The 12,424-nt window shown below is 53.4% G+C and overlaps 1 protein-coding gene across 2 annotated transcripts in view; it reads left to right on the top strand.

Moving 5' to 3' along the window:
• The window catches only part of Slc5a10 (solute carrier family 5 member 10), a 66,082-nt gene that overhangs the window by 14,793 nt on the left and 38,865 nt on the right, over positions 1-12,424 (top strand). For both annotated transcript variants that reach the window (XM_045131279.1, XM_004663096.2), the window contains 6 exons: positions 3,385-3,456; positions 3,747-3,851; positions 4,191-4,250; positions 5,915-6,019; positions 11,786-11,891; positions 12,136-12,216. In XM_045131279.1, coding sequence (XP_044987214.1) covers positions 3,442-3,456; positions 3,747-3,851; positions 4,191-4,250; positions 5,915-6,019; positions 11,786-11,891; positions 12,136-12,216 — 472 coding nt within the window. In that variant the 5' untranslated portion in view covers positions 3,385-3,441. The remainder of the gene's footprint in view (positions 1-3,384; positions 3,457-3,746; positions 3,852-4,190; positions 4,251-5,914; positions 6,020-11,785; positions 11,892-12,135; positions 12,217-12,424) is intronic.

Here is a 12,424-nt window from a genome sequence, read left to right as displayed (position 1 = left end):
CTGAGTGCTAGGTTCCCAGCTGATGGAGATTTGGGAATTAATGCCTCCTGGAGGCCATGTGTTGTTGGGGATGGGCTTATGAGTATTATAGACAGTTTCTCCTTGTCAATGTTTGGCACACTCTCCTGTTCCTGTTGTCCACCTTATGTTGGTCAGGGTGTGATGTCCACCCTCTGCTCATGCCATTGTTTTCCCCTGCCATCATGGAGCTTCCCCTTGAGTCTGTAAGCCAAAATAAACCTTTTTTTTTTTTTTTCCACAAGCTGATCTTGGTCAGATGATTTGTTACAGCAATGTGAACCTGACTGCAACAGACTTACCAGACGCTTTTGTTTTTGTTTTTGTTTTTCAAGGTAGGGTCTTGCTCTAGCCCATGCTGACTTGGAATTCACTATGTAGACTAAGGGTGGCCTTGAACTCACAGTAATCCTTCTACCTCTGCCTCCCAAGTGCTGGAATTAAAGGCATGTGCCCCCACAACCAGCTTGTTATTTTCTTTCTAATATAATTTTTTACTTTTTTATTTACTCATTTGATAGAGGTAGAGACGGGGGGGGGGGCGTGCACACCAGGGCCTCCAGCCACTGTAATTGAACACTAGACACATGTGCCACCTTGTGCATCTGCTTTATGTGGATCCTGGAGAATTGACCCTGGGTCCTTAGGTTTCACAGGCAAGTGTCTTAACTGCTAAGCCATTTCTCCAGCCCTTGTTTTGTGTTTTGCAAGGCAGAGTCTCACTCTAGGCCAGACTGACTCAGAACTCACTATGTTAGCCCAGGCTGGCCTTGAACTCATGGCTATCCTTCTATCTCAGCCTTCCCAGTGCTGGGCTGAGGCTATTGCTTTAGATTAAGCCACTGCACTAAGTTCCCCACAAATCAGACTGAAGATCAAGATGAAGTCACTGGTGCTAACGTTCCATTATCCATCAATGTGAAACCAAAGTGCTTATCTGACCCAGGACATTACCATAAAAGAGGTAAATTCCCCAAATAAGCCAGTTTCAATTGGAATGAGAGAGAGATAAAGTTCTCTATGCCTTATTCCCTATACCAGAAAGACAACCTTGAGTAACTTGATGTTATTAAATCAATCTTTTTTTTTTAATTTGTTTTTGAGGAAGGGTCTCACTCTAGCTCAGGCTGACTGACCTGGCACTCACTCTGTAGTCCTAGGTTGGCCTTGAACTCACAGCAATACCCCTACCTCTGTCTCCTGAGTGCTGGGATTGTGTGTGTGCACCATCATGCTCGGTTTATAATAATAGTCTTATTCTCTTTGTTGTTGTCTTGAAGTAGGCGTCTCGCTCTAGCCCAGGCTGACCTGGAATTCACTATGTAGACTCAGGGTGGCCTTGAACTGACAGTGATTCTTCTCCGAGCTCTGCCTCCCAAGGGCTGGGATTAAAGTGTGCACCACCACGCCCAGCACAGTGTGAGGACGGGTGCACCAGGGCCTCCACCTGCTGCAAAACAAACTCCACTTTGTCCATTTGCCACTTTGTGCATCTGGCTTTATGTGGGTACTGGGGAATTGAACCTGGGTCATAATGCTTTACTGGCAAGTGTAGTAACTGCTGAGCTATTGCTTCAGCCCCAATATTTTTATTATTATTATTATTATTATTATTATTATTATTATTATTATTTTGTTTTTTTGAGGCAGGGTTTCACTCTAGTCCAGGCTGACCTGGAATTCACTATGTAGTCTCAGGGTAGCATCGAAATCTCGGTGATCCTCCTACCTCTGTCTCCTGAGTGCTGGGATTAAAGACGTGCGCCACCATGCCCAGCTTAGCCCCAATAATTTTTTAAATTTTTTGTTTATTTTTATTTATTTATTTGAAAGTGACACAGAGAGAAAGAGGCAGACAGAGACAGAGAGAGAATGGGAGCACCAGGGCTTCCAGCCACTGCAAATGAACTCCAGACACGTGCGCCCCCTTGTGCATCTGGCTAACGTGGGTCCTGGGGAATTGAGCCTTGAACCAGGGTCCTTAGGCTTCATAGGCAAGTGCTTAACTGCTAAGCCATCTCTCCAGCCCAAGCCCCAATAATTTTTAAAAACATTTCATTTATTTGAGGGGGGGGGGAATAAAGAGGAAGATAGAGAATGGGTGTTCCAGTCACAGCAAACAAACTCCAGACACATGAGCCACCTTGTACATCTGGCATACATGGGTACTGGGGAATCAATCCTGGGTCTTTAGGCTTCGCAGGCATGCCTTAACTGCTAAGCTATCTCTGAAGCCTCAACCCCAATAATCTTACTCTTTTTATTTGAGGTAGGGTTTCACTCTAGCCCCAGGCTGACCTGGAATTCACTATGTAGTCTCAGGCTGGCCTCAAACTCACAGTGATCCTCCTACCTCTGCCACCCAAGTGCTGGGATTAAAGGTGTATGCCATCATGCCCAGCTTATTTTTAAAAAATTACTCATTTAATTAATTAATTTAACAGAGAAAGAAGGGTGAGAGAGAGAGAGAGAGAGAGAGAGAGAGAGAGAGAGAGAGAGAGAATGGGTGCACCAGGGCCTCTAGCCACTGCAAACGAACTCCAGATGTGTGCGCCCCCTAATGTGGGCCCTGGGGAATTGAACCTGGGTCCCTTGGCTTTGCAGGCAAGTGCCTTAACCGCTAAGCCATCCCTCCAGCCCCCAGCTTATTTATTTATTTATTTATTGGTTTTCCGAGGTAGGGTCTCACTCTAGCCCAGGCTTACCTGGAATTCACTATGGAGTCTCACGGTGGCCTCGAACTCACGGCAATCCTCCTATGTCTACCTCCCAAGTGCTGGGATTAAAGGTGTGTGCCACCATGCCCGGCTTTTAAAAAAAATTTGTTTATATTTATTTATTTATTTATTTGAGAGCAACAGACAGAGAGAGAAAGAGGCAGAGAGAGAGAATGAGTGCGCCAGGGCCTCCAGCCACTGCAAACGAATTCGTGTGCGTCCCCTTGTGCATCTGGCTAGCGTGGGACCTGGGGAACAGAGCCTCAAACCAGGGTCCTTAGGCTTCACAGGCAAGTGCTTAACCGCTAAGCCATCTCTCCAGCCCCCCCCAATTTATTTTTTGATAGCTGAATAATGTTCCATGGGGTGGATATACTTCATTTTATTTATTTGCTCATTCGTTGGTGAACTGTGAGTGGCTTCCACTTTTGGATGCTGCTGCTGTGTGCATTTCACACGCTTTTACGTGGACAGGCTCCCGGTTCTTTGGGTCATGCAGCTAGGAGGAGTTGTGCTGGCTCATGAGGCAACGCTATCCTTAAATTTCTTGAAGCCACCATGCCATTTCCCAAAAAGACATCAGCATTGTGTACGGCCCCCAGCAATGCACAAGGTTCCAGTTTCTGCCTCTTCTTTCCTGCTCTTCCAGTCTTCTTGTCGAGCCAATAGGAACACAGTGAGCGGTTACTTCCTGGCAGGCCGGGACATGACGTGGTGGCCGGTGAGTCCTCCCTGACTCCTCCCACTCTCTCCCTTGTGCAGCTGCATCCCTAGGGTCACGTGTCTACCTCCCCCAAGGTGACAGGAGATGCACCCAAGCTGGAAACTGAAGAATGGACAGGGCTTTGGAATCTGAGAACTCTGCTCCTGAGCTGGGCTCCCCTGTGAAGTGGCAATGCCCACTCCCCTCCCCCACACCTTTAGGCCTGCAAGATCAAAGGAGATGTTGTCAGATCGGGCAGGGCTCATGCACTGGGTTACACTGATGGCGTTTCCTCTTCCCCCCTCCAGATCGGGGCCTCGCTCTTTGCCAGCAGCGAGGGCTCTGGCCTCTTCGTGGGACTAGCGGGCTCTGGTGCGGCTGGAGGCCTTGCCGTGGCAGGTTTCGAGTGGAATGTGAGCCTCAGGGGACGAGAAGAGCTGATGGGAGGGCTAGAGTATTAGGTGGCACCGCCCTGCCTGGGGTGCCGTGTGGGCAGGTGGCCATGTGGGCAAAGCAATGGGTTAGCTAGTATCCAGAAGGCTCCAGATTTCCTGGGCAAGTTGGTCTGCACATGCCAAAGTGCTAGACAGCATGCTGCAAGAGGCTGTTGGCCATGGCCTGTCTAGAGAGGCTGGCAGCAGAGAGGGCACCCAGGTTCCCACAGCAAGGCAGGAGGTCTGGGGCCAGCTGTGTCCTAAGGCAGGGCTGTTGGAGGCTGTATCTGTATCCCTCACCTGCCCCTGTCCTTGCAGGCCACGTACGTGCTGCTGGCCCTGGCGTGGGTGTTTGTGCCCATTTATGTCTCCTCGGAGGTGAGTCAGCTCCTGGGGCTGAGGTGGGAAGCAGGTCCTCCACGGCCCTGTGTTTGTCCATCAGCACACTAAGGAAGGTCCCCTCAGTGTTCACCCTGGCCATGCTGCAGTTTCAGGGCAGTCTGCCACACCCTCTCCTAGACACCCACTACACACTTGGTGGCTCACCTGGTCACACTTTGACATGCCCTTTGCTTTGGCTCCAGCCCTACAATCATCGAGTCTGGACGGTTCTACTTCCTGAATGTCTCTCAGTGCCTTTCCACTCTGTCCCTTACACACAGTCACCTTCTTTAGAGATATAAAAAAAGTTGGGGGGCTGGAGAGATGGCTTAGCGGTTAAGCGCTTGCCTGTGAAGCCTAAGGACCCCGGTTCAAGGCTCGATTCTCCAGGATCCACATTAGCCAGATGCACAAGGGGGCGCACGTGTCTGGAGTTCGTTTGCAGTGGCTGGAAGCCCTGGCGCGCCCATTCTCTCTCTCTCTCTCTCTCTCTCTCTCTCTCTGCCTTTCTCTATCTGTCGCTCTAATTAAATAAAAATTTTGCCAGGCATGGTGGCACCACCTTTAACCCCAGCACTCAGGAGGCAGAGGTAGGAGGATTGCCGTGAGTTTGAGGCCACCCTGAGACTACTTAGTGAATTCCAGGTCAGCCTGGGCTAGAGTGAGACCCTACCTCAACAAAACAAAACAAAACAAAAAAAATTTTGTGTGTGTATGTGTGTGTGAGAGAGAGAAAGGCGGGCAGGGGTGGAGGGTGTGGGTTCCTGGGTTCTTGCTTTGGGCCGGCCGTGGTTCCCCCAAAGGTGTCCCAGGCAACCGTGGAGACCAAGGTTGCGGGCCTGTGATGAAAACATCACTCACTCCTGGAGTCAGTTCCGGTGAACAGCTCTCTCAGCTTATTGTCAGGGAAATGGGTTTATAAGCATCTGAGGGTGGGGGAAGGGTCCTAAGGGGATTGGGGGGTTTCAGTGCTGCTAGCCTATGCCTAGGGACATTCTTTCCAGCACATAGGGAGTCAGGTGATCTTCAGAGGGTCGCAGGACTGTGAAGGCTGCTGGCTGATAAGGAGTTTCCTAGGCAACTGGCCAAAGGGCACAGGGCTGTGTTCAGGTGTGCCGGGCTTGGAGAGGGAGCGGCCTCCCGTAGCCCAGGGGTCCTTAGCTGTGGCTGGCAGCTCAAGCTCCTCTCCCAAAGGCTCCAGCCTGTGCCTGGCAGTGCCCGTCAGGAGGGGATGAAAGTTAGCGTGCCAGGGCCTCCAGCCGCTGCAATTGAATTCCAGACACGAGCTCCACCTTGTGGGCAGGTGTGACCTTGCATGTTTGTGTCACCTTATGTGCCTGGCTTACGTGGGACCTGGACAGTTACACATGGTCCTTAGGCTTCAGAGGCAAGTGCCTTAACGGCTAAGTTCTCTCTCCAGCCCACAGTCACCTTCTCACATGGCCTCCTCATAGGTCATCAGGATTTGTCATAAATACCTCAAAATGTGTCCCTTTTTCTTCCTCTGGAGATCCTTCAACCCATTCCCCATTTCAGCCCTGAAGAGCAAGGCTTAGCCTGACCCTCCAAGGCTGGGGTAGGGGCTTGCGCTTGCCCTGGAAAAGCTCTGCTGGGGTTGGCTCTCCCCTGTCGCCTGGGTCTCACCCCTTGTGCCTTCTTAGATTGTCACCTTGCCTGAATACATCGAGAAGCGCTTTGGCGGCCAGCGCATACGCATGTACCTGTCCACCCTGTCCCTGCTGCTGTCTGTCTTCACCAAGATATCGGTGAGCTGTCCCCCCACCCCCGTCCTCGTTTTCTTTTTCCAGCTAGGGTCTCACTTTTAGCCAAGGCTGACCTGCAACTTACCGTAGCTTTGGAAGGCCGGGCTCGAACTCACAGCAACCCTCCTACCTCTGCCTGTGGAATGCTGGGATTAATTCAGGGTGAGTGCCACCACACTTGGCATCCTCCATCCTCCTCCTGCCAGCATAGATGGGAACCTCTGGCATCCGAGAACCCTCAAATGGACTGACATCATTTCATGTGTCCCTGCCTGGTGCAACAGCTAAGGAAACTGAAGCCAAGCGATGGGCAGGGGGCTTGGCTTGGGTTATGGAACAAGTGCAGGGCAATGGCTCCAGGGCCCTAAGTGTCGGCTGGGCAGGATGATAAGGGATAAGATCTGGGCAGCCTACCAGAAGGAAAACGTCGATCCAGAACATCCCCAAAAGCCCACATGCTATCATCTGCACCCGCTCTGAACAGACCCGGCAGAGGCCTTCAGCTTTCCCTCGGGGCTGGTTTATGGGAAATCAAGCACAGGATGCCTGCCTCGAATGGCAGGGGAGGAGGAGCTCAGAGTCTGTCTGGTAGAAGCCTCTGGTTTTAGGTAGGAAAGCTGGGGCCAGGGACAAGGAGGTAGCTCATCCGAAGTCTCCTGCTCAGTGGCTTTGTGGCAGGTTCAGGCCTTCCATTCTCACTCTAGTTCCTTGCAGGCATCAAGCCTCAGTGAGTGTTTTGAAAGGAGCTCAGGTCGCGGGCTGTGCGACTCTTCCAAGTCGGTGACCCCAGCGTAGCTGTGGAACCTCCTCAGCCTAGTCTCCTCTCTCCTGTGGAGACACCACAGCTTACTCTCAGGGTGTGTGTGAGTGGTCCTCCCATCTTCGCTAGGGGCTCAGCTAGTTCAAGGGCCAGCAGCAGCACCACACTATCATCCTTCCTAGATGTTCCCAGAGAATCCTGACAATTTTTCTTCTCTGAGAATTCCTTTCGAGTCTGGAGGGACCTGGCTTCAAATTTCACTCTCTTTCTCTCTCATTCTTCCTATTTCCTAAGACCCACCTCCTGGATGCCAGGGAGATAAGACTACAGACCTGGTCCCAACCTGTCTGGGGCCCAAGTGTACAGTGGGAGGTGGATGGATAAACAGAAGGGGACCTGAGCCTTGGTGCATGAAGGACAAAGGCGGCCATATAGACTTGTCTGGAGGCTGCCAGGTCAGAAAGCCTAGATGCTGGTTGTCACTATGGATACTTCTGAGAGCCACTAGGAAATTGACAGAAGGAGTTGTGGGAGTGATGGAGACTCAGGTATACCAGAGGGCATGCATCAGCATTCACAAAAACAGCCAAGTGCCATGTTTGGCTCTGGGGCGGGTGGCCAGCTTTCAGCCCTTGCCCTGAAAGGCAGTAATGAGACAGGAGACTGGGATTGTACTAGGTTAAAGAGCCTCAGGGAAGGGGCTGGAGAGATGGCTCAGCGGTTAAGACTCTTGCCTGCAAAGCCTAAGGACCCGAGTTCGATTACCCAGTACCTACGTAAGGCCAGATGCACTAAGTGGCACATTTGTATGGAGTTCATTTGCAGTGGCTAGAGGCCCTGGCATGCCCATTCTCTCTACCTGCTTCTCTCATAAACGAACAGCCTCAAGGGAGGTGGAGGGCCAGGGTCAAGTTTGCATTTTGGTACTCTGAAATCTCCCAGAAGCTGAGATGGGGAGATAGATGATGGAGGAGAGAATCTGAGGCTGGCATGAGTGTTTTCCAGTCTACCCTGCTGGCACCTCTACAGGGGAGCTGAGACCTCACACTGAGTGCCTGAAGCTCAAAGACCTTAGACTTGACTCATTCATTCCTGGTTTACAGGTGAAACCTGGCAGGCCACTGGTGGGTCCTTGGCCAAGTTTACAGCAACCAAATAGAGGTCAGTGAGGACCCAGAGCTGTCAGAGAACCACAGTAGCCAGGATGTGGCTTCAGACTCGGTCTGTGGGTGACTCTGAGTGCCCAGCTATAAATGGGGAGCAGTCACATCAAGGCTGAGTCCCAGCACCAGGCTGGCGACCTGGATGAGGTGGAGGGGAAGCGGGAGGGGTTCTAATTGCTGAGCTTGGTTTGGGAGGAGTTGGGCCTGCCCTGGCTTTGGAGAGGCTTTGAAGCACTTGACGGAGCTGAGCCCACATTGAGCCTCGGGAACCCCACCTGTCCAAGGGGGGAGGCGGTCAGCCAGGAGCACAGGAGGACCTGTGACATAGGTGCACCCTCCGAGCTCAGAAACAAGAGCTGGGGTGGGGGGCAGCTTCACCTCTGTGGGACCCTGGATCAGACCCTGAACCTCTGAAAAATAGAAAAGCCAGGCATGACACCCTATGCCCCTAAGGGAAAAGGCCAATCGTGGCCCACAAGGTGGTTCTCATGACTTCATTCTCTCTTTGCTTCCTCTTCCCCCGGTCGCACATGCTGCACACAGCCGAACTAGCCTCTGAGCACTTCCATGAGCACAGCAGGCATGGTCCAGCCTCGGGACCTTGCTTATGAGTCTAGTTCCCTCCCCCATTTCTTTTTTGAATATGTATTTAAAAATGCAGGGCTGGCCGGGTGTGGTGGTGCACACCTTTAATCCCAGCACTCGGGAGGCAGAGGTAGGAGGATCGCCATGAGTTCAAGGCCACCCTGAGACTACATAGTGAATTCCAGGTCAGCCTGGACCAGAGTGAGACCCTACCTTGAAAAAAAAAATGCAGGGCGGGGAACGGCATATCAGTGCCTCTTGCCGCTGCAAATGAACTCCAGGTGCATGAACCACTCTGTGCATCTGGCTTTACACGGACACAGCGGAATCAAGCCCAGGCTGTTAGGTTTTGTAATTGTAAGGAAGACCTTTAGCAGCTGAGCTCCCTCTCCAGGCTCTTTTTCCTTTATCCCTTCCACAGTAGGTCCAGTCCCCTTACCATTTCACCCTTTCTTCAATACCCTTAACATCTATTGACTTGGACATAGTAGAACTGCCTATACTCCCAGCACTTGAGAGGCCACGAATTCAAGGCTAGCTTGGGTGAGACTCAAAAACCAAGAAGAAAGTCTACTGTACGTCTCCCCTATTTTCTGTGTGTTGATGTGCCCAGTTGCTGTCCCTGGGGTATGATTGGCAACTTATGTCAGGAAATGGCGTTTTTATCCCCCCCCCCCCGCCCACCGAGGTCTCACTCTAGCCCAGGCTAACCTGGAATTCACTATTGAGTCTCTGGGTGGCCTTGAACACATGGCGATCCCCCTACCTCTGCCTCCCGAGTGCTGGGATTAAAGGCGTGCGCCCCCACGCCGGGCTTCTTTGTGTGTGTGTGTGTGAGTACTGGAGAGTAAACGCCTTCCCCTTAAGGACCAGAGATTCTGTCCCAACTCCTCAGCTCGGCCAACCATGGACAAGAAACAGTGACAGTGGGACGACACTTCGGCCTGCATGCTCTGTTTCCCTGGTCTTGGGAGACAGCACTCACTATGTGCCAATGTGCCTTTCTCCGGGCAGCCCAGCTGCACGCGCATTTCCTGGTGCGTGGTGCATCGGTGCATGATGCATCAAGAGGAGGAAGCGGTTGTGGAGGTTGCAATGCAGCAGGTGGGGGTGGGGCTTGGTTCCTCTACCGGGCAGATGCAGACACCCTCTGATTTTCTTTGCACAAGCAAGTGCAGATAGGGTTGCAGAGCCTGTGAGGGGCAGGGGAGGGTTGAGTGGGTGAGTCGATGGGTGTTTGGGAAGATCCTCCACCGCAGCACTGCCAGTGAGAAGGCAAGCAGCTCCTGGTCTAACCGCCCCCACGCCCATCTGTGATGCCTCCACAGAAATGTTCCAGGTCGTGGGGCGAGTCACAGATAACTTGTCAACCTCAGAGTAGGGACCTCCTCAGATTCTGTTCTGTGGCGGGACAGGAGGGCTCTTAGAGAGGAGGCGCGGGGGCAGCACGGATAGGGGAAGGGCAGCAGAGCGGGATTCCTGACACCAGCTGGTGGGGTTGCTTTCTATCGGGTGGTTGATGGTTGTGCACAGAGGTACTTCAGTTCCAAGCCGAGCCTCCCTCCAACTCCGTATCCCTCCTTCCACTTACACACTCCTGGAACTGTAGGATCTGGAGCGAGGCATTCCACTGTGTCTTGGGCTGCAGGCACCTTCGCCTGCGGGGTGAAGCACCGGACTGGGCTCTCCAGAGGCCTCCTGCCCCTCCTACCAGCCCTGGCCTTGCCTCACCTGCCAACACCTGGGGGAAGCTATCTAGGAGGGACCTGCAGAGGTCACTTTCCCTCCATGGGTCTCCACCTCTCCTTCAGCTGCATGGGGTCGGCCTCGGACAGCCTGTCCTGCTCTGATACTGAGCATCTCTACTCGGGCTGACTGACCTCCCCTCCGCTCTACCTTCTTCCTCCCGCACCCCCCCCCAAAGCCTGGGGTCTGAACTTAAGGGGCTCAATCTTTACCTGAATATCAAGCAGGTAGTTTTCAAAGGGTCTGGCCTCCAAGTACAGGAAGGAGACAGCAGGGAGAGTGGAAGTGGGAAGAGGTATGGGGGGGGGAGGCATGGGAGGGAAGGGCCATGAAGGACTTGGGGGGAAGAAGTGGACAAGGGGTACAGAGGGAGCAGTGAGGAATGTGGAGGAAGGGACAGGGGTAGGAAGAGGAATGGGGAAGAAGTTTAGGGGAGAGGCACAGGGAATCAGGGTCTGGAGTTAGACTGCCTCACCCCATCCTTGGGGTCTTGGTCCCAGAGCCTGGGCTCAGGACAGTGTGGCTAGCAGTGTAGTTACCTCAAGTTGGGGGAGCTCAAAGGGCCTGGGGCCCTCATCTCCTGGGCCTACGGAGCTAGGCCCTATGCCAATTTGCACCATACAACCTTTGGGTTAACTGGTCCATAGTCCTGAACCCACTATATTGGGAACTTATTGGTGGTATTTTGGGTTATTTTCCATCTCTGGGAAGAGGTTATCTAACCCCAGGTCCCAAAGGCTAGGCTCTCCCTCCTCAGGACCCACAGCGAGTGGCAGGATTATGGTCTGTTTGGCCCAGTTCCACACAGGCCGCCCTATATACAGCCCCAGGTTTGGGATGGCAAGACCAGTGTCCTGACCAGCCCTGGCCAACCTCAGCCATGACATGCACTGCTGGCACTTCTGGCCAACTAAGCTGTAGGGTAGCAAGACCATCCCTCTGCCCCCCACCGAAGGCTTATGAGTCTCTCTGGGCCTCCCCACGGGATGCCTCCCTGTCACTGTTCCCTATGGGACTGAGGGAACAGCGCTCTGGGTTTTTTTTTTTTTTTTTTCCGAGGTAGGGTCTCACTCTAGCCCAGGCTGGCCTGGAATTCACTATGCAGTCTCAGGGTGGCCTCGAACTCACGGCGATCCTCCTACCTCTGCCTCCCGAGTGCTGGGACTACAGGCGTGTGCCACTATGCCCGCCCAGGGCTCTGCCTTTTGTACTCCCCAGGTAAGGACCAAATTTAATGACAACACTGCTGGCTGGTTGGCAGTGGCCACTCTGCACTTTATTAATGACAATAATGTCCCCTGTACCTATGAACATGACACGCAGATGTCTACTGCCAGTTCTCTCTCCCTTCCTCACAACAGCCCCAGGCTGCAGGGGGGTGGTAGGCAGCCAGAGGCCCCTCTTCTTCCCTGAGGATCCCAGGCTGAGGAACTTGCCTAGGTCACAGTGAACAGTGTCCAGCCCCTGAGCGCCATGTCTCCCTGCAACCCGACTTCTGCCCCGTGCCTTTCCCAGATCGACCTGTACGCAGGCGCGCTCTTTGTGCACATCTGCCTGGGCTGGAACTTCTACCTGTCCACCATCCTCACACTTGCCATCACGGCCCTGTACACCATGGCAGGTAGGGTGCCCATGGCAAAGATGGACCAGGCCACAGGGAGCAACTTGCCTGTGACCCCACCCAGGAGCAGGGAGCCAGGTGTGGGAAGCCCCCGGGAGTGGCCAGCTCATAGCCAGCCGTGTGGGAGATTGGGGGTCTCCCTCTAGCAGCCCAGGAGCCTTGGCACACAGCCCCAGCAGGAGCTCTGGTAGTGCCACGTCCCTCCTTCTTGGGAGCGGAAACCCACGGCAACCGTCACCGGCAGGGGGCCTGGCCACTGTGATCTACACGGACGCCCTGCAGACGGTCATCATGGTGGTGGGAGCCATCATCCTGGCAGTCAAAGGTGAGGTCCGGGGATCAGGGCTGGCGCCTGCCTCCACCCACACTGCCCAGCTGTCACCACGGGAGCTCACAGGGCCGCCCTGGCTCAAGGCTAGAGGAGTGGCTGTAGGCAGCTGTGCAAGAACACAATTAGGAGACCACAGAACAGCCAGGGCGTCTCCTCCAGTTGTTTAAAGTCATGTTCGGAGTCCTCAGAGGTGATGCTGGAT

The sequence above is a fragment of the Jaculus jaculus genome, chromosome 12, assembly GCF_020740685.1.
Source record: "Jaculus jaculus isolate mJacJac1 chromosome 12, mJacJac1.mat.Y.cur, whole genome shotgun sequence".
Lineage (NCBI taxonomy): Eukaryota > Metazoa > Chordata > Mammalia > Rodentia > Dipodidae > Jaculus > Jaculus jaculus.
This window is presented reverse-complemented; position numbering and strand designations above follow the sequence as displayed.